Source organism: Apis florea, unplaced genomic scaffold (assembly GCF_048593485.1).
Source record: "Apis florea isolate Af1SG1 unplaced genomic scaffold, ASM4859348v1 contig_2291_pilon, whole genome shotgun sequence".
In the NCBI taxonomy this organism is placed as follows: Eukaryota; Metazoa; Arthropoda; class Insecta; order Hymenoptera; family Apidae; genus Apis; species Apis florea.
This window is the reverse complement of record NW_028256553.1, coordinates 2385607-2408340: the sequence shown is the minus strand read 5'-3', so window position 1 is coordinate 2408340 and position 22734 is coordinate 2385607. Positions and strand designations below refer to the sequence as shown.

The 22734-nt window shown below is 44.6% G+C and overlaps 1 protein-coding gene across 2 annotated transcripts in view; it reads left to right on the top strand.

Annotated features, from left to right (window-relative positions):
- The first annotated feature begins 1249 nt into the window (after nt 1–1249).
- The window catches only part of LOC100872881 (uncharacterized), a 112349-nt gene continuing 90864 nt past the window's right edge, over nt 1250–22734 (top strand). For both annotated transcript variants that reach the window (XM_086903147.1, XM_012483764.3), the window contains exon 1: nt 1250–3370. In XM_086903147.1, the coding sequence (XP_086759273.1) occupies nt 2755–3370 (616 nt within the window). In that variant the 5' untranslated portion in view covers nt 1250–2754. The remainder of the gene's footprint in view (nt 3371–22734) is intronic.

The following is a 22734-nucleotide window of genomic DNA, read 5'->3' as shown; positions in this document are numbered from 1 at the left end:
ATTTGATATATTCGATATGTTCGATATGTTCGATTCGATGTAATTGTTATACTTTTTCGATACTGTTAATGGCTGATTATAATATTCGTATATTATGCATTATTGATTGTTTGAATACATTTGTTAATGCGAACGTATTCAACACACAATGAATCTATTGTTCGAGAGATCGTTGAACCGACCGGTTTTAACCTGTACAAGTACTTACCGGTTTGCTGTTAACCTGAGACTCATCAGCATAAAGTATTAGCCGGATATTTCGTTCTTCAGTGTACATTCCAAAAATGTATTACTAAGTTCGAATCATAAAATCACAGATTTCAACTAAAAGTTTCGAGAAACTATCGTATATATTTCACGCAACGCGAATTATTTCTCACTAAACGAATATTCTAATATTCAAATTGTAGCAAAGTAGTACAATATATATAACCTAATACACGAACCGAGTTTAATACACTTGCAATTTACTATTCTACTTTCTTTTATTTCGACCAACAATAAGTACACTACTTTTGCACTTTACGAAGAACACTTTAAACAGATATTTTGCGAAAAATTACTACTGAAACTTCAAACGAATCGATTTTATAATTTGCGAAATATATCCACGAAACACGCACGTCCGCCAAAAAACGCCACCTGTGACATCTACTTGAATTAATATGCGTCGCGCGCATATTAGAGCGCCCTCATTATTACTTAGTTGTTACTTGACGTTTACGAAAATGGTTGTGCTAAAGACGTGCCACTTGTTTTTCGGATTAATTTGAAAGTGTTAATTGTTGCTGTGACATATCGACAGGGGAGCGACGAGTGCCGCGATTGGTCGCTTTTCTCGCATATGCAAATGGACTTACCTTCTCTCTCTTTAATCGTGGTTTCGTTGCAGCAGTAAGTAGTAGCCGGTACACGCGAGGTAAAAAGGCGCGTTCGCGCTCGCGACCAGAGAACTCGCCTTTCCTTGCCGGGCGGAGCCGCGCGTGATCCGCGTTTCTTTGCGATTGGAGCACCATTCCCCACCGACGCTGCTTGTTTCCCCACCAGCATAAGCGTCCAGGCGTCCGTCCGCTGCTTTTCGTTCCAATCTAACCTCTTCGTCGTACACCCAGCCTTTCGAGCCGAGGTTAGTATCGCTCCATCTCTTTCCTTCTTTGTGCAACTCCCCCACTTTGCGTTCCACGGTCCGTGTACGCGTCCGCGTTCCCCGTGGCCGGTAGGCGGCCGACCGGGCGTACGTGGGCCCTCTAGTGTAGCTGCACACATGCACGCGACAGCATCTGACCGCCGTACCAGCCGCCGCAGCCGTAGCTGCCACCGTCGTAGCTCGTCGCGGATGCTCGTGTGCCTGCGATAACGATACTTTGCTCTTTCTACGATCCCGCACCGCGAACAGCTCAATTCTCGCGAGAGGAAAGCTGACGCGCGGTGTGTGTGAACCTATGACGAAACGGTACCGCACGTGTGGAACGCGGAACCACCGGGAATAATTGCCAGCGTCGAAAGTGAGACAGTGAATATTCGTGACGATTTCCAATGGCATTGGAAGGATTCTGAAATAGATTTACGATCTAGCTCGTAACTTACGATGCTCGTGCTCGTTTCGGTGATTACGATTCGGAATCGTTCGTGAATTCGCCGATGGGTGACGCTGGCTATCTGACGCGTCACTGACAGGTCGGAGAGACAGTAGGATTTTTGAATATTCGCGGGCTATAAAAGACACGATTCTCGCGGTAAAAACGCGGGAAACTTCGGCGTAAGCTGTTGACAGTTGGCGTTGGTGTCGATTCAAAATTTACGCGAGATCTGCTGGTGTTCGGCATTCGGATGACAGGTGAATTCAACGGGAAACGGGAAACGAAAGGGGACGATATGCGAAGGAAATAACGACGATACACGCTTGTCACGCTGTTCCGTTTAATAACTATATATTCATTAAGAAGTGTTCGTACAATGAACGTGAAGGATAAACGTATATAACTAAATAGTGACTACCGTGCGAGACTGGAATACGTTCGGAGCGTGTCGAAGGAATATATCTGTGCTCATTTTACATCAGTGTAGTGTTTCAATAGGAATATACTGTGATATCAAAGGATAATAGACGTCTGAAGGATCTTTTATATTTATAATTCGAATTATGTTCCTCAACTTGAAATAACCTCAACTTCAAAATAACCTCAAAAATCTTTACTACATACCGTACTCGTCCTCGTGGAGGTTTCGTTCTCAAAAGTGCAACACCGATCCACCATTTGACCGTGCTCGACGCTTTCAATCAACGATAAAAACGACAAAAGGATATCGAGTTCGTGCAGGGAGGGCGAAGAACAGCTTAGCTCGTCCAACAAAGGGAGCCAGCAGGTGACCACGTTGGATTTCGCGGCGTTGGCTGCTTACGGGGGCGTTTCGGGACCCAGGGTCGCGGTGGCGGGTACCGGGGTCCTCGCGCTACCCGGCCTGATACCCGATAAGGGTTTATCATCGCCCGGAGGACAGTCGAAAACAAAGTCCGCAGGGCTGGCGGGCCTCGACAGCGAGGCGGTGCGCCGGTGGGTCGCCGAGGCCGCGCGAACCGTCCGGCAAATTCCGCCTCCGGTTGTGATACCATCCAGTTCCCAGCAACACCAGCAACAATCTATTCAACCGCAGCCGCAGCACAGGCAACAACATCATCATTCCATCCATCGACAGCGCCAAGAGTCTAGCCCACCTTTGGTGGGCGCCTCCCCTTTCGTTCTGCCGTCGTCGATGACGCAGACCCCCAGCATGCATCTGCTGGAGAACAACAACCTGGTGGAGGTTGCGATGGTTCAACAGCAGCAACAGTCGCAACAGCAGATGCAGATGCAGCAACAGAAGCAAAAGCAGACCAGCCCGACCAACAACAACACGATCGAGGCTTGGAGGTCTATACAGGGTGGGCACCAATGGTGGAGTCCACCGAGCACCGTTCATCAGGAGCAGCAGCAACAACAACAGCAGCAACAGCAACAACAACAACAACAAGTATCGCCGCCTATAGGACAACAAGTTGTTCAGTCGCAGAGTTTGGTCGTTGGCTCGGTTTGTGGACAAGTACAAAGACAGTCGCAGATACAATCGGAGATCGACCAACCTTTGGACTTTTCGGTCGGTTCCCTTCAGCAACAGAGGCTACATTCTCGCGTAAGGACTATGTACGAGAGACTGCAGGATAGGATACACGACAATAATAATGGGACAACCGGTAGCGGGCAGAAGATCGGCAGAGGGACCGGAAGCAGGAGAAGTTACAGTCCCAGTGAGGGTAGCAGCAGCAGCAGCGAGGACGAAGGAGTCTCCACCGGCGGTAGCCCTTCCGGTCCACTTCGAGGCACCGAAAATGGTGAGTCTGTCAGACACTGCATATTCTCTTTTTCAAAAATTATCAAATCGTATTATTCGTTTCTGCAAAAAAAAAAAAAAAAAAAAAATATCCGTATCGCATCGCGTATGACGCGTACAAGATTGACGTAATGAATTATAATATCGATGATAAACGGAATTGATAATTTCAATTTTTGCATTCGTTTTCGCAACTCGGTTACTCATCCGAATCTTGGAATTCCGTTCTTCGGAATAAATATTATATTTTGACTTGATAACGTTCTTAGAATCCAATCAATTATGAATCTTAAATTAATCAAAATTATCACATAGATTAAATTTCATTTCTTCTTCTAAAGTAGAATAGAATATAGAAAGAAACGCGTATAGAAAGGAAATTTTATAATTCCTCATTTCTTCTTGAATTCTTCTTTCCTCTTTCTCCTTCTCTCGTTTAATGAATGTTTAAAGTTTTAAAGCAAAAAAAAAAAAAAAAAAAAAAAAAATATGAGAGAATCGTTATTAATAACGCGCGTATATCTCATTTTCAATTGTAATTTTTTCGTTCCCTGAGACACGATTAAAACAAAAAAATATATATTCGAAGACCAAACTCGTTACGATTAAAAATTTAAATTCACTGTTTATCGCGTAAAATCGAAATAGTCGAGCGGAATGATCAAGCTATTCCTCCCTTCTTTCCCAACGATTTCCCAAAGAGTTGGTTCAGTAACGAAACCGGAGATTTCCGAGACAAACGAACGTGTGCGTCATGCCAGCCGCTATTTGTCCGCGAACGAAACATGAAACGATCCCATGCATTTTGGGGGAAAACCGTTCGATCCGTCAGCTGTCAATGGAGAGCCTCCCCGCTCGCATCCGACACTGCCACCCCCGCGCAACCTTGGCACGGGTCTTTGTTGCCCCCCCTCCCAACCCCCGAATGGTCGACGCATTGTTGATTCCATTGTAGGAACGAGCGGCGAGAATCGGGCGTTTACCTGAAATAAGGTCTTTCGTTGCGTCTCGTTGCGTTTTTCCGTACGCGAAACGGCAAAAGGCAGGTTCGCCAATTGCGGCGGCACGGTTTTACGATGGGAAGGTGAATTCCATTTTAGATGATATTCCTTTCGTTCTACACGCTCGTCGTTTCGTTGCTGCTTGCGTGCGCCTCCGCCAACGATTCCCCTTCGCGATAAGGGAATTCTTGACGGATAAATTCGTATAACGTTTCGTACGAAGGAACGTGTGCGTGCACGTTAATTAAAATTCGAGGGATAATTGCGGAGGACTTTGCACAGTGAGAAGGGAGGAGTTCTGTTTTTCAGTTATTACAGTGTAAAGTATGTGGAAAGAAAATTCGATGCGGGCAGGTCGATGGAGACGAATGATTCATTATATAGATTTCGTTCGACGCAAGATACGATATTTTTGATCGACAAAAGAAAAATTAAGGAACAAGTTGGATTGTTTTCTTGTTTATCGCTTAAGGAAAAGGTTGCCAATTTTTATTGGTGCGGGTTATGCATAATTGAAGTAAACAGTTAAATAAATAATTTTCCCTTGAAATTATTCCTTTAGATCGATCCGAAGAGGAACAATCTCTTGCTTTATTTTACTTTAATGTTTCGTCATGCGAGTAAAAAGTAAATTTTTCGAAAAAATAAAAATACTTGGCATTCTTATCAATAAGTAGAACGATAATCATCGTTATTTAGCGTGGAAAGGAAATAGTGATCATTCGTTTATTGAGCGCCACTCTTTTATAATCGTGTTTATCGTAAAAATCTATCGTACGAGCTGATTAAAATTGTGTCAATAATTTGCGTCTTATTAATCGTATGATTCATAATAATACTAAGATAATAATTTCTCGCATCAAACTCGTATAATGGTTTTAGATTTTTGAAATTGAAAGAAAATTATTAGCGCATTATATCAACTCGTTTAATTCGTCTCAACGAAACGAAGTGTTCGAAGTATTAGACACGTGGAGAGTCACACAATCGATAGATAAAACTAGAAAAACTTCTTACCTCAATTTCGATGCATTCCCTGATAAAGTATAGATTGTCGATTGATTACAAGTAAAAGAAAGAGACGGAGAAGGATCAAGAAAAATGCCTGTGTATATCTATTCTATATATATATGTATATATATATGTATATATATATATGTATATATATATATGTATATATATATCTCGGGTACATGGTTCGATCCGGCGTCGATAAAACATTTGATTATTTTGTAAAAACTAAATATTATTGTACTTATAACTCGGTTTTACACTCGAGTTATCATTTCATGTTTATTATCGCGGTGTAACGTGTCGTGAGCCCGGCGATACCGTGAAAATAAGAATGATCGTAATTAAAATGATACATGTCGAGGCGAGCATTATCTGATTCTAAACAGCCGGATCTTTATTAGTTTCAATAAAATGCAATGTAAACAGCGTTATGAATTAACCTGATAAGAAACGTTGCGCGTTCGTAACAACGTTAAGAAACGAGGGGAAAAAGAAGAAGAAGAAGAAGAAGAAGAAAAATAAACAAAAAAAAAAAAAGAAGAAGAAGAAGAAAAAGGAAGGAAAGATAAAAAATACAATAAAATGAAATCATCGTCTTCGTTACCAATCAGGTTACGAGAAATTGAACAATTATTATGCATTTATTTCGATAAAAAAAAAAAAAAAAGAAAAAACGATACAATCGTCCAATAACGTTTCGATCCGGCGTCGAGTAGTTAATAAAATGACTTCGGGAAAAATGAATAAAAATAGAAAAAAAAGAGAAGAGTTATCTTTGATTTCGTATTATCGATAACGCGAGTTATATTAATGGCTAATCCACGGACAATTATCGTGACTCGATGCGTTTTTCCTTTTTTTTTTTTTTACTCGTCGAACACTTTGGTATTCGTCGTAGCGAATATGTATACATACATATCTACATTAATTGCACTAATATTCAAAAATGCAACGGCAAACAAACGCCGTTGCCTGTGAGAAAAAGTCGGCCGATATCGTATCTGTCGATAAGGTCTTAGCACTAAGGCTTGTTTGAATAAATATTCCACGTAAGCGCGCGCGTGATCGCGCGGTTATTTTCGATGAGCAACGCGATACGACGAAAAATCCATTTTTGAAGTGAAAACGTAAAGTGCTCCAGATAATGCCCGCCTTATATAACGTTTAACACCCGAGTATTCGTTTTATTCGGCCAACGATTGACCATTTCTTCGCTTCTTATTAACCGATCACCGTTCTTATCTTCTTCGAAAATGACACTCTTCGGGTTCGTGTTCCTCCTCGTTCTTTTCTCTCTCTCTCTCTCTCTCTCTCTCTCCCCTTCCTCTTTCTTTTTTTTTCTCCTTCTTTTTCTTCGGTTGATCGATCTTCGATTTTCACGCGAGTCAAAGGTGTCGGTTTCGCCAAACGCGGATCACGCGTTTACGAAAAGCGTAATTACCGCGGTGCCTCCTTCTTTTCGTCGTGCTAATTTATGTCCGATAAAGGGGGAATATAATTAATCCTGGCAAGGGAGGCGCGCAAGGATCAAGCTTACCTTTATATACGTCGAGGATATAACATCGAGTCGGGGTACGAGGCAGGAAAGGTCCACGGACCTGTTCCTCTCCCATCGCGTATTACGGCGTAACGTGATACGTGTTTGATTCTATGTTATTTACGAGCAGGTGTGCCGCGCAACAATGTTTATCACATAATTAGATTCTATGCTGTCGGCCAATCTCTATCGCGCCGCGGCTGATCCTGAAAATGACGTTTCACGGTGGATGGCCCTAACCCCTTGATAACAATAATTTTCCTCGATACGCACGCTCTCCATATTGATTTCATCCCCATCGATGCCGTGTGTACGTGCCCGTATCCCGCTTTTCTTCTTACCTATCAGCTACGTTTCTCTCCCTCCTCGCTCCCTCCTCGTCCATCTACCTTGTTTCCCCCTCTTTCGGATATTTCGAGTCGTTGCTCCTCCTCGTTCCAGCGACATATTCCGACGACGACTACGACGACGACGACGACGATGTCCTTCCACCTTTAACAAGCCATCCGTTGAATGCGTTTCGTTTTTCTCGTTTCGTCCAACGATCATCACGAGCTGGAACCCCCCCCTTCTCTCTCTCTCTCTCTTTCTGTTCTCTTGTTCCCTTACGCGTTGTAAAACTCAAAACGAGATAACGATCGTCGATCGATCTTTGCGATATCCGCCAATTATATACACCTCTTCTATTTCCGACCACATAAATTAATTAATGACGATATTTGATGGCAAATCGCGTCAAAGAATGGAGGGAAGAGAAGTTGAACGGTTTGATTATCTAATCAAGTAGTGGAAACTCTGTTGTCGATGATTCTTAAACTTCCTTTTTTTCCCTCCCTCCTCTTCTTTCCGGTTCGAATATCTCGTTCGAATTTAATTCCCTTTTCGAGGAATGCTGTTTTTAACGTGGTAATTATTAGAAAGGGAGGGGCGAGAGGGGGAGGTAAAAGTCGTCCGTTTGTTGTTCGTTAGCCGGAATCTCTGGGCAAGAAAACGAGTTGTTCGAGTACCGTCGGATCACTCGCGTGCGGAAAATTGGACGGTCCCCCCTCCTTTTTCGACTCGTGAGAGTAGTACTCACTACGGTTCTTCGCTCTTTTTTTTTTTTTTTCTCCCGCTCTCCGCTTTCATTCGTGATCTTCATTGATCTTCTTGAGTTTCGTGTGTACGACACGACGACAGTTCCTCGAAGTCGTTTCTCTCCGGCCAACTTGGAGCACCCGCCGAGAGACGTTCCTTCTCTTCCTTTGTTATTTTAACATTTTCATTGCCGCGTGTCACGAACGTTGTTCGTTTTCCATGACACATTGTCTCCTCTTTGCGATTCGTACCGTTCGACGACTCGAGTCATCGAAATTCTCTCGCATCAATTTTAAAATGGAACGTGCGAAATTGATTGAAACGACATTCGTTTCCGAAAATATTAATTTTTGTAGTTCCTTACATTAAGTAGATAATTAAACAATCTTCGCAAAAAGTATCGACAGCGAAGACAATAATGACAGAGCATTAGATCCATTAACTCGTTCATTACGTAATCTCGAACGGAAGACAAAGGATTGGCTATGACTGCTCCAACATCAAATAACCAAAGAGCGTAGAGACGTTAAGAATAGACGCATTTTTGATCCCGTATCGAAAGATCATTCTCTCTAATTTCGAGCATTTCTTCGAAACACATACACGTTGGCCAAAGTGCAAATTTTCGATTATTTTCAAACGAACGGGGTGTACACGGTGATGGGAAATATCAAAGTGCTCCTCGATCTCTCCTCGTTTGCCTCCGATCTGTGTACAGTAAACAGCTATGTAATCGAGAGCTCGATCTACGTTCTTAACATCCCTCGCGTTCGATAACACGAAAGGGAACGGTCGTGGAGGTTGGATCGCGATCGGGGGCGGTCGATCCCTGGGCGACGAGATCGCGGCCACCGCATGCCACGGATATCTACGCGTTTCGAGCAAAAAGAAATCGCGTTTGTTGACATGGCTCGTGTCGATCGATTAATCCTGACTGAATAATATGCTGTATTTATTTTTCTTCGATTTGCGTCGCTATCGGGCCGGGTGAAACGGCCTTTTATCGATCGCCAATCTCCCGCTCGCGTCACTCGAGAAATGAAGGCTTGGCTCTCTCCGTCTGCCGGAGCCTCGTCGGGCAATGTCGATAAAAAGACGACGACGGCCGCCACGAACGAGGCAGAGGAAGAGGGAAGGACCGGAAACAGCGCGGCCAAACACGCCGACACTGGTTTCACCTGTGTGTTCGTGTAAATTTCGTAGGTCAACGCAAACTCGAGTGAATAATGCCCTTCCTTTCCATCACCTCGGCCGAGTTCATCCACGAATCGTGGAAATTCCAAACCGATTTCGCCTCGACTCGTGCGAGCGAGTTAGCCAACGGAATACCAACGGATTAATTCGATCGAGATTACGAAGGTAAATAGGCTTTTGCCTTTTGTTGGAATAATGAAGAGCTTATGCTCCTTCTCTCCTCCTCCATCCACGCTCTCTTCTTTCCATTTCCCTTCGTGTTCGCTCCGTTGCCTTTCTCTCTTGACGGGAATCGGATCAAGATAATCAGAACAGATACGAACGCGATGCATCTCGCGAACTCGGGTGCGCGCGCGCGCGCCCGCCACGCTTTTAGCTTTGTTTTCCTAATAGAGATACCCTTAATTTATCTCATTTTAAAACATTCGACTAATTAATATAACGTGGAATTAACGTCATTATCTGTTCGTTCGTTCGTTCCTCGTCTCGGCTTAATTATCCCCGGAGTTTTAGATCAACTCTGAAAACGACCGAACCCTGAATTAACGAGGATTTTAATGAAAGAAATCACCTTCGTTCGTTCGGCTTTTCGGCTGTGAGCGAAGCGGAAGCCGAACGTTGTTCCTTCTTTTCTCTCTCTCTCTCTCTCTCTGTTACGTCATCGTGTTCGCGGTAGGAGTGTAAAAAAAAAAAAGAAAGAAAAAGGGAGGCGCGAGAGGGAGGAATACGTAATGCCGTGGCCCCGATTTGCATCGGTCTCGCAGCGGCCTTTCCGATTATAGCCTACTCGGCTTTCGGTATTAAGAACGAAGGAACCCGGTCGAGGAACGCTTCGGGCTAGTTCTGGCTAAATCCCACCTATTATGTCGGCTCTCGTGTGTTGGTTTCTCTCTACGGACCGAGCTCGCGGGCACGTGACTCGTGGGCGGTGGTTCTTCCTTTTTTCCTTTATGGACGCCGATTTGCATTCGACGATTGCATAGTTCCGCCGTGGGACGCGGATGAAGGAAAACAATGGAAAATTAAGCGCGGCCGCAGACTGTTGGACGCCTCCTTCGTGGAAGAAATTTACTTTTTAACCGACTTTAGGGGGAGCTATTAACGCTCTCTGTTTGCCGGTAAACAAACGGGAGGAAATGGGGAAAAAGGGGAGAGGCTGTTTTTTTCGATTCGAAACGAAAATTGTTGGGATCGAAGGAAACGAACACGAGTTAAAAAGGAAGGGGATGCATGATGATCTCGCGATGATGTTTAATTTATTCCATCCTGTTCGATCCTGTGAAGCGAATCGGTGCACGACCGTCGTAAGCAAGTCACAGCGCTTGGAGGTAGAAAAGGGTGTAGGAGGATGCAGGAGGATCCCAGACGGCACGGAAATCTCACCTGTTACGTTACACGCTACGATCGTTACGAGGAGAGGGCCTAGGATACGTGACCCGGCAACGGTGGGTGGACGGTGTTGGGAATGGGAATGCGGGGATTCCCGGTGGTAGGTGTAGGCACAGAGGAAGGAAGGTACCGAGGTGGGTGTATAGGTGGCAGGTAAAGCCGCCGGATAAATCTCACCTTGGATAGGTCAGGTTGGGCCAGGAGGATTCCAATAAGGAATGGAGGACCGTGCAGGGGTCACGTGGCGCGGACCTCTCTTTCTCCCTTCCCTTCTTCCCTCCTTGTTCCGCCCGAACAGTCTCGCACGACCAGGTATATCCAACCCTTTTGCTCTGCGCACCTTTCCTACGCCTCTGTGTGTGCGTAGCCAAAAAGACGCGATATATACACGGCCATCGACGAATCACCGCGACACGCGACCGAATTTTCTTTCTTTAAACGTTCAACCACGAAGGGTTGGACGGCCACGTGCTGATGACAATCGTTTCCCTTTCCCTCGAGTTCGTTTCGACGTTGAAATTAACACGGAGGATTATTCTGTTTCAAGTTTTTTTTCAATTGTTCAGGCAGATTCGTCATCGCGAAACTCGCTTTCCCTCGTCGATCGTAATCTCGGTGTTTTTCCTCCGCGAAAAGTTTCCGGTCGTGGCCATAACTCTTCGTTACCAGTCGAGACATGCAAATTATGAGCGGCGTGGTTTGCGATACGATCTCTCGCGCGCGTTGATGACGAATGCGTCGAACGAAGCCGGACGAGCGATTCGCGCTAGGTACACGTCCTTGCGGTGCAAAACGAAAAAGGAGATGCACTTCTCCTAATGAAACCTATAATGTCACGTACCGCTGCAAGATAATGCTGCAAGTACACTGCAAGGCTTTTGTTTCATCTAACCGGCTTTATTTATTACATTTTTCCTTTTCTCTCTTTCTTTCCTTCTTTTCATTCCATTTCAAGATTGTCACGCACGGACGGATCCTCACTTTTCTCCTCTCTCGTATCTATCGTTCATTTTTTCTTTTTTTTCTTCTTCTTCTTTTCATCCCATGGATTTGACGATCTTTCGATCGCCGAGATAAAGAACGCGATCTTGGATAAAAGCAAAGTGATTGTTGCGCTGTGTCGATAAAGGGGATTAACGTCGCGCGTTATTCGTGGCTATCTGTTTACGCGGAGCTTCGATATCCGTCATGCATATTCATCCGATCTTGCTCGATTAAATTGGGATATTTTCATTTTTTTAATATCTTCGTTTCCTCCCTCTCTCGTTCCATATTCATCGAACGAATAACCGACAGACCGTGTCTTTGCGAGTCGAAAAGTGTTAGTGTAGAAGTTAAATTCATTATTCGAAGCAAGATATTGCGTTTCATTATTTTATATATATATATATATAAAATATCGGTATCAGAAATCTCTTAATACCGTTCCTCTTCTCGTCTTGCTTAGCTTTTTCCCTCTTCCTCTCGCTCGCTAATTCCACCATTTCTCCGCCATTTACCTTCGTTCCGCGAGTTTCTGTAACAAATGGAAACCGTTAATACACCTCAATACTAATATACCTGCTCGATTCAGTGGTCGCGCCTCAAGGATCAGGGAACGTTCGCGCCTAGCCAGCCGGATAAATGAATGGAAATCACCATATTCATCGCATTTGTCGGCACTGTTCCGAGCCGAGGCGAGCCGTTCGCCGTATTTGGTGGCCGCCGTATGCTAATTCCGCACGGATTGGCAGGCAGCCGCCGCCGCCGCCGCCGCCGTATGCACGCGGCGTTGAAAGGACGAGGAAAAGGACGTAATCCTTGCGCTCTTGTTGCGGTGAATTATATTCCCGGGACGAGGTGAACCTTGTCGCCGCCAAGGTGTTTTCAGCCGTTCGATTCCTTTATTGAATTCTTATTGAGCCTCGTTAAGCCCCGCGTCGCTGTATACATACATCTTTTTTGCGCTTCGCTTTAAACGTCGGGAATGATTCGAGATCCTCTCGTCGCCGAGTGACGATGTCAAGGAGGAATTCCTCCTTTGAGGGACGTCGCTCTCCTCCAACCTTTTAAACGCTCAAGCTTTGGAGGAGAGTCGTAAACTTGTATCCACTGAATTACGAGCCTCGCGTTTAGCGTTTCACAGATTTAATTAATCGGCGGCGGAGGATGGAAACGAGATAGGAATCCGAAATAACGCGCGGGATTATAATCGTTTATCGAATTGAGCCGCCGACAATGCATAAACCGAGTCGAGATTTATCATATTCGAGAAGTGAATCGTTCGAATTATCGATTTTAATCGTTTCCAGAAAATTGAATTATTCGAGGATATAAAGAATCGATCGATCGATTAGAATCAAACGATAAAACAATTCAATAACAAGGATCTTTGGAAAAATCTGAAAGTATAACCGACCCGTTAGATTTTCCCACTGTATGGTATCGGCAGCCAATTTAACTCGTATAATAGTATGGAAAGTATGGAAAGGAATAACACGTATCTCTCTCTCTCTCTCTCTCTCTCTCCGTTATTCAATAGACCAATTATAATGGGCGGCCGTTGCCGGCTATGTCTATCGCTTCTTGCGCAAAGACAAATGTATTTTTGATTGGTGCGTGGCTCGCTCTTTCCAATCCACGGAGAATAAGAAATTACACGTGCACGCAATTTGAATAAGACACAACGATCCAGACGAAACGCTGCCTGTTGATCGATCTCTGTAAAGATACACCGCCGTTTCTCACGATTATCTCTCGCGAGATGACTCGGATTTTCCAACCGAGGCAGGCCGATTCTACGTGTCCCTGAGTGAATCAGAGGCGGGCGCGCGCGCCACGTATCGAGAGATCGATCCTGTGGGAAGCTGATCGATCATCCGCGCGGAATGAGAAGGACGAGCGCATACAAAGCGCATACACAGGAAACGACCGGGGTACGACCGATTCGAAATTGCGAAAAACTCTTGCGATTATCATCCGGCGGAATTCGTTTGTAATCCTTATGAAGAAAGAAGGCCGCGCCGCGACGACGATTCCACAACGATTCCTGGAAATTTCCCGTGGCCTTTATTAATTTCGCGCGCTGCGTTACGTAACAACGAAAAACGAGCTGACACTCGCGGAAATAACTCGCGCGCCGCACGCGTTTCGCGGCCGCCTTCTTCCTCTCCTTCTTCTCCCTTTCGAAGCCAGCCAGAAGAGGAGGAATATCGAAATATCGTGTGTTTCGTCGTGGACTAAGAAACCGTCTGTCCGATCTATCGATCAATCCGGGAAGGCGAAGTGAACGGTAAAGCGATTGGTGTGCCGCTATCGGTTACACCGATGGAGTTGACATGGAGTTGACGGTCGTAATCTGTGGCGATAATTACACGGTCGGGTGATAGATCGTTGTCCGCGCTTATTTATCCCGCGGAATGAGATATCGCCGGGTTTAACATACGATTTAATTAAAATATCTCTCGGCAACCGGTAGCCGGTCGTTTCGCTTCTTCTTCTTCTTCTTTTTTTTTTTTTGTACCAGCGGATGAAGATTCCCCCGCGAATGGAATGGAAATGACGACCCGTTTCTTTTTTTTTGTCCTTTCTTTCTTTCTCTAACCGCGATAATCGGTTATTTCTGAGAGAAATCAGGGAAATGGATTATGGATTTTTTTAAATAATAAGCAATACTCGCGTTTCTTCTTCGACTTTCATCGATTCGCGCATCCTGTCGATTTTCTTCTCGTTTTGTGCGCGCCATATGTCCGCATATGCAAATCTTGTCGAGCGTTTGAATCGTCGAAGGATCGACAGGTGGCGAATGGATCGAACGTGTAATGGAGATGGAATGGAATAGGAATCGATAGAGAAACGATTTTCAAGATGAGGGGAAAAAATTATTAGAAAAATGAGCGAGAAGATTGAGCAACGTTCATTAATCGTCGATTTGTTGTCGAGAAGAATTACGAAAATAAAGACACGACGAATTATTAATAAAGAGCATCGTTTTTTCGTCGCCCTGCGATAATATCTGGTCTCGAAACCGAGGGTTTTTATATATATATATATAGCCGGTTTTATTATTCCCTCGCCTGTTTCGGGGCTCGCATGATGATTACCGCGTTGATGCGGATTTAATTATATTGTTTCGTGTAATGCCGGATTCAGATCGGCCCTGTTAATGAGCGATTCCAATCGAAAACTCGCCTGCGAATCCTCTAGCTTCCCTTCGAGCTGATTCGAGGTGCTAATTAAAAAAGGAGACTGGCAATCTAGAAAAATCTGGTCGGTCATCCGACGTCGATCACTTCCATTTATACTGAATCTATTTGGCGGGTTGCAATTGCACGACATACTCTTCAGAGATAAAAACTTTCCATTTCTCTTAACGACAAGAACGTGAGAAAAAGATGACGTTGAAAATATTGTGTAACATTTTTAAGAGGATCCTATTTGAAATCGGTTTCGATCCCATCGATTGTGGGAGAAAGAGCGGCGTCGTCGGTGGTCGTTTCGAATTTCGCGCGAAGGGAAAGGTGGTTGGTCGACGAGAAATGGCGAGGACACGGAGGAGAGAAGGCAAAGGACCGTAGGATCGTTTTAAGCAAAGATAATGCGAGTCGTCGGAGAGAAACACGCGTGGCTAATGCCCGGACCCGCTTCCTGCCTCGTGTATTCAAATTAAACCGCCGTCGTGGGGCCGTCGCGCGTACCATGATGGTAATGACGATGGTAAACGAGACCTGTAGACGCCTTTCCCTCCCCTGTCACCTCGACCACGCTTCATCCGTGGTTCCACAGCTCTCGATGACTGTGCAACAACACGAGCCAACGGCTAATGCGAAATTCGCTCGCAATTTGTAGCCCCGTTACCTCGGACCGTGCACGGTGTAATTATGCTGTTATACATGGCGCGCGGTTCTACCGTGCATAAATTGTCGCGAATAATCGTCCTTGGTTGGATCGTGACCGAGAAACGAATGCTCCATCCTCATTCGAGAAGATCAAATCGGGGAGGGAGATGGTCGAAATGATTAATTCGAGGAAATTTGGAGGAGGATATGTAAAGTAAGCTTCGAAATTTTCTAATGAAAGGGATACTTGAGAATTTTAATAGAATCGAATAATAGCGAGAGAAACTTTTACCGTTTTTTAAATAATGAAAATTTGAAAGTTAAGTTATATATTATTATATATATATATATATATATATTGGACGCGAAATATTTGTTTACTTTATCCGTCATTTTTTCGCGGATAAAGATACGAATAATTTTAAATAATATTTTGAAACTTACGTTCAGTACGCAATGATTGCTCGATTCTTTGAAAATCAGAAATCGAAATACGTATGTAAATTCTACTTAAATATGCACGTGTAGAAACGTTCTTCCTGTTACGGCGGATGTTGTCCATTAAATTAAAAAAACATTAATGAACGACAACCGCTGTTGCGAAAGATTGTAATAATCTTCGTTTTACATAAGTTTCGACTCGAATTTTTTTTTTTTTCTTTAACACCTGCTTGAAACAAAAAAACCTCGTTCGTCCTCACCTTACTACATCTTCCCTATCCCCTCCCTCCCCTCGGGGATAAAATTAATCAAAATTTTTTAATTTCCAATTTTCCATGATTCGCCAATGTTGCGCCAAATGGCGCAGCTAATAAGCGTCTTCCAATCCATTTGTTCGAGTCTCCTCCGTTTTCTGGACGGGAGGGAAAAAGGAGGAGAAAGAAAGGGGAGATCCGTTTCTCAGGAATAGAGGCCGTTTCTCTTGCTCGGTTGCCGCTTGGTGACAGTCCTCGGGTTGCGTAATCGCCGCCTCGCTTTGATCCGAGTCGATATTAAAAAGGAGAGCCGTCTCTCCTTTGAATAAAGAGCCTTCGGGGTCTTTGACACCGTGCAAACTTTTAATCTGTCCCCCAGAATCGTTCCGTCGAAACGCGACCAACGAGCGAGGAGAGGGAGGAGGCGTTCCGTCTCCGTTCCTCTTCCACCGTTTTCCCTCGCCTCGTCCTCGTCGTCCAGCGCGATTCCTTCCGGAATTACAGGTCGCTCATTCGGGTGAAGGAGGGGGGCAGAGCCGAGGACGTTTCTCGAGCGACATAATTAAGAGAGAGGCCCCCTCCCTCGCCTTAATGTAATTTTAATAACTGGTTAAATAAACATAAGCGTAAGCCAGGCGTAATTTGAATCCGGATGTGGCACGATGAGCAGCCTCGATAAAGGCACAATGCTAATGCCAAGGCTTAGAGTAGGAGAATTGCATCGTCTCGCCGTCCGTTTTCTCCCGTCCCTTGCCTCCTTGCGAATTTTTTTCTTCCTCCAACAACTCCTCTTCTTACCCCTTTCCCTTTCTCCCTCCCTCCCTATCTCTCTTTTTGCACGCGCGCGCGCGTGGTTGCGTGCGGTGCGTGCATGCGTGCACAAGCATGTTATTTCGCAGTTTATGCGAGGTATGCTAATCCGAGACGGGGCCATAAGCGCATCGAGCATTCCCCAAATCATGAATAATCAACTGCGTTATTTCATTTCTTCGCCCTTCTTCCCTCTCTCTCCTTTTTTGCTTTTTTTTTCTTTTTCTCATACGCTAATTGCACGCTTTGCACGCCGTCTTCTTTCTTCCTCTTTTTCCTTCCTTCCTTCCTTCCTTCCTTCCTTCCTTCCTTTCTTCCTTCCTTTTCTCTCGTTTTCGTTTCTAGAAATAGAAAAAAAAGAAACGATTTCAATTCTCAATTTCGATAAGGTCGAGTGGGAGGAGAAAGAGGGGGATAAAGCGATTCGATAATCCTACAGGAGTAAAGGGTTAATCACGTGCGTCAATTACGTGTCAATTGGCACAAATCGCGGATTCCTCCCCCCCCCTCCCCCCTCGTTCGGGATTTTACGACGCAGGATCGCATTCGAATCGGGATTCTTTGCATACGGGATTATTATTTAGATGCTCGCCGGTTATTATATGTCGAGGATAGTTGTTTCGCCGATAGTTGTCGGGGGGGGGGAGAGGGGGAGGGGAGAAGAAGAGGGAAGACCTTCGGTTTTTGCTTTGGAGCGAGACACAGGATTGCTGAACGTTGGATAAAAATGTTTCTAGATAGACGAGAGCCGGCTATCTTCCGTTCAAGGATAGAGGCTAGGAATGGAATTTATCTCGCGTGCACTGTCACGGGTGATACGAGGATAAATATTTGAGCGAAAGAATGCCGATTTTTCCCTCAGCCCGATTACTTTTTCCTTTCCACTTCGAATTTCAATTTTCCGAACATAATTAAAGACTGTGCAGTTCTATTTTAAAAAATGTTATATACCTACGTTGTGTGTCGCAAATGTGAGGAGACGACACAAAGCGCATGCTGCTGCTGTAAAATTAAATTAAATATGTAAATTGCAATGAAATGGCGGTTGGATTTTTGAGAAATAATTTTATTGCCCATAAGGCAAAAGATTGTCATTTCTTCATGAGTATACTCATTATGTACAGTTAACAGATACTGCGTTGCCTAAATGTGTGAACACTCGATTCAATGTTGTGTCACATGTGTGTGATTTATAGGTAATTCTTCGTTATTTCAATTAAAAAATTTTAACACTTATTCCCGTTTACTATACAATATTTCGGTTTTTCACATTAATACATTCCATCTTAGATTTTGCGACTCTACATTAAGAATTTACAACCATGCAAATGAAATTATTGATCGTTTAGATCCTTTCTCGGGTTCCATTTTCAGATAGAGATATTTTCATTTTATTTTTCCTTTATAATAATTTTACAATTATGCTGTTATATTAAATTTTTGCTTTCACTCGGACGCGACTCGCGGTTGGGGGTAAAGGGAGAAGGGGATAAAGAGGGGGATAAAGGGGGGGGACGGGGGAGGAGGGGCGGAGGGGGGGGGGGAGGCATCGAATGATTTCGAGTGAAATTCGGCAATAACTGTATAAACTGGTAGACTGGAATTTTTTTTTATTTAGATTTTATTTAATTTGTATGATTTTTCTTGAAATCCGGTTATATATTATACCGCTATTAAAATTACAATTAGAAACGAATAGATACACATATTATCTACATAATAATCTCGAGGTGCTCACTCGAGGTGATGAAAATTACCATTACAGCGAAATTTCCAATTAACAATTACAAATGTACGATGCATAAGATGATACGCGATATTTATACCACCCCTTCCGCTTTTTATACCAGAATCGAGGAATCGAGTGTTTACGATGTATGCGTCTACGAAGAGAGGGGATAATCATTTCTTAATTATTAAGAACGATACCTTGTCGTCATCCTCCACGGTGATCCAATTGTTCTTCTTCTTCTTCTTCTTCTTCTTCTTCGTCTCTTCTTATTGTTTCCTCCTCCTTATTTACGTAACTCGAATCCCGACGATTGCAACAGAAAACTTATATATATATATAGTATATATATATAGTATATATATATATATATGATGTTACTGTTATTATATATATATATATATATATATACATATCTGGTGCGCTTGTAGCCGCTCGTATCGGGCATAAACATCGGTTTTACGATCTAGATGGTCGTTGATTATGCGGCCGTGTTCGTGCGTTAAACCCACACTGCATAACGCGTATTCCGCTTACCTGTGTTTCACGCGCTCGCTCGCGCCTTTCCGTCTCCTGCGCGAACACCGTGTGACATTTACCCGATGCCTCGTCCTAGAAATATACTCGAATATATTCCTCTTCCTTTTCCAATCGATCGAACGTTTTACAATTTTATTCGAATTACCACCTAATCCATCCATCCGTCTCTCGAAAAGAAATTATTGAATTACTCGAGGAGAGAAAGTGGTCGTGCGATAAAATTTTTTCCATTCCCCTATTCCTCGAAATGAGTGAGGAATCGATACGAAGTTTGTCTGTTTCATAATCGTTATCACGGGCGGTGTAAAGCGCCGTGTATCATCCATAAACGTAAAATATCCAACGATGTTAAGATGTTACCTATGTTCGTGCGTTAACACACGGCGCATAACGCGGATCGCGTTACTCTTACGTGCGCGCACACACGCGCAAGGATTTTTCTGACGTTGACTCCATCCATCCATCCATCCTCCTCCCCCCTCAACCGCTATTGTTTACGCCGCTTTAATTAGCCCGTTAATGCGACCGGGATATAGCCACGGGCCCTTATCTGATACGTTTCCGGCGAATCATGGGAATTATTTCCGCGCATGCAAATACGCGAACGAAAAGGCGAATCGAGTTATGCTTCCGGCACGATCCCGCCTCACGATAAAAACGGGCACGCGTGACTAAGGACAAGCGTTTCCATTCCATTCCGCTCACGGTGATCCACTGCTCGCCTTCGTTTCCTATCGTCCCGTTATTTCTTCTCTCTCTCTCTCTCTCTCTCTTTTTTCAATCATTTTTCATTCTTCCTGCAGTTTCCAAACGGAGATAGAATGGAATGGATGGATGGATGGAAGGTTGCTTCTCTCTGTCATCTCTTGGCGCGATACGATGCAATTGGATTCCATGCGAGTGAAAATAGTAAGGGAGAAATTCCTTTACGAATTGAATTCGTGTTAAATCGTGTTAATCGTGTTAATTATGAGAATTTCTGTTATTAGAGGGGAGCCTGTGTTTCTCGTCCCTTCGTCCAAAAAGATTGTATGAAGCGAGTTTCGAACGAGCATCGCGCGTAAATATCCACGTCATTGTATTGAACGAGCAAAAGGCTTATTCCAGATACTTACGACGTAAACTTCACGGCGAGAGGAGTTTGACGGTCTAATGGGGAAAGGAGATGGTCTTGGTCCTTCTCCCTCTCGTTTGATTTTGACATTAGGAGAGCCAGGCACGGTGGGGGAGAGGGGGGATTGAAAAATGAATTCGCTCGTTCCATCGTATCCAGTTTTATTATGATGGCGCGTTAATGACCGAATCAAAATCGGATGGATTAAGAGTGGGACAATCGAGACCCACTTTCACGCGGCCGAGCTCGATCGCTGAAAGGAGGAACGGTTCTCTATTTACATCTTTACGTGTTTAACCGCGATTAAAAGGCGAAGAAAGAGGACCGGGGCAATTAGGAGGTGGAGGAGGAGAGCTCGGCTCTGAAAACTCCCCCGCATGTACGCTCGCCTCTGATCTTATTTAGGATAATTTCGGTCGGGGTATACACAGTATTAGGCGACTTAACGAGTTAAGCGTGCTTAACGGTGCGTCGAGCAGTTCCTCGGGATTAACTGGCCGTGCCTAAACGCGCTAATACATTACACTGTGCCCGGGCCCGGTTCTTCAGAAGAGACAGAGAGGTAATTAACCCCGGTGCCGTGGGTAAGCGGCCATATTTTAAGGCCCAGTTGCACGCGTTGTCCCCTCGTTACTTCTTAATCGATTCAACCGCTTCGTTCCATCCATTGGGGGTTGGATCTCGTTTCTTCTCCGCTTTTCAGTTTTGAATGAGAGGAACGCTCGAGTCGGCTTCGATCGTCGGGCGAGAAATAATTCCTTGCGAAATTATCTGGCGGGGAAAAGTAATTTTTATAATTTCGTCGTTTATTCGTCATTTACTCGTAATCACGACTTCCAAAGCTATTGTTTCGTTCGTGCTTTTATTCGTGCGGCTGGGATATTCAAATTAGCGGATAATAATAACGTTAATAACTTCGGTTTACCCGTCTGTTAACGATGAGCCGAGAGAGAAACAGGCCACAGGTTTTTCCTCGGATTCGTCTTGATTGATCTGAGAAAATTGCCAGACGTTTCGCGCGTAATCGACGGAAAATTAATCCCGGGAATCCGTCCCGTTTTTTTTCTCTTCTTTTTTCTTTCTTTCTTTCCCCTCTCCATCTTTGCTCGCCTGCGTTTCGCTTTCAGCCGAGGATACCGTGCGTAATTTGCATCACTTAGGTATGTTAATATCCGCGCTCACGTTGCAAGAGGGAAACGTAACCGAACCGTTTGTGGAAACGGCGGGAATCATTTTGCATAAGCGAATGAAGGAGTATTGTACAAACTCGGCGAGGATGTGTGTACGCCGCGTGAAAATCTAGCAAATTGCTCTTTTCCGTTTCCACGTTTGCTTTTCAACTGAAGAAGAAGGAGAGGAGGAAGAAGAAGAAAATAAATAAAGGATCGAACATGGAGCAATTTACCGATCTACCCTCGGTCAGAATCGCGGTCGGGAGAAGATCGACGATCTCTGTCTCGGGAAGGTGGTCGAAAGGAAGTTTCCTCCTATTGTCGGGTCGCGTTCCCCGAGCGGTCGTCTCGCTAAACTCGCCACTGGCACGAAATGCGTGACTACCATCCCGCTCGTTTACCTTTTTTTGCCCGGCGTAACTCTCATTTTGATCAATTTGAGTTTTTTGCCGGGCCGGTGACTTTAGCCAGGCTAAAACTCATCTCCGCCTCGCCACCTTCTGCGCCACCATCCTCCCCTCCCCCTTTCTTCTCCCCTTTCTCGACATCTTTGGACGCGACATCTTTTCCTTTTCCAACACTCTCTCTCTCTCTCTCTCTCTCTCTCTCTCTCTAATTTTCCTTCTTTCCTCGGTTTCGAAACGGTTCTCAGCAACTTCTATATACGTATCTCGCACGTGTACGCATCGAGCCGCTCTTTCGATCGCAATGATTCATTCCACTTAGCTATGACGTTCTCGCGACGTTCCAGAGTCTCCCGCTCTGGACGCGACGAGGTGACGGATGGATGGCCGGCGGGCCCCCTTTTATTTTTCTTCCTTCCACTCGCGATTCCACGTCGCCTCGATCCACGTCCACGATAGATTTGACGGGGGAGAAATTTGTCACCTTCGTCCTGGTTTGTTTCCAGACCTCCGGTGCCTCCGGCCGAACCTTTTCCGAACCTTTTCTCTCTCCGGGCCACGGACGGGAGGACATTAACTCGAAGGAAATTAAGTTGAAAGGGAAGAAGAAGAGTTAGCGGAATCGGATGGACACCGAAAACGAACAGAATACGGATGTAAAATCCGTATCTATCTATCTCCCCCCTCCCCCCTCCCCCGGTAATTAGCGTGGTCGTCAGGGACGCCTTTCACTGCGCGAGAAAAGACGAGTTACGATCTCTTGATTACTAAATATCCACAACGAGCCTCTCGGCTCTGATTAACCGGCACGTCGACTCATCGGGACCACCTATATAAACTGTCTATATATACTCTGCCTGCGGAACGACAAA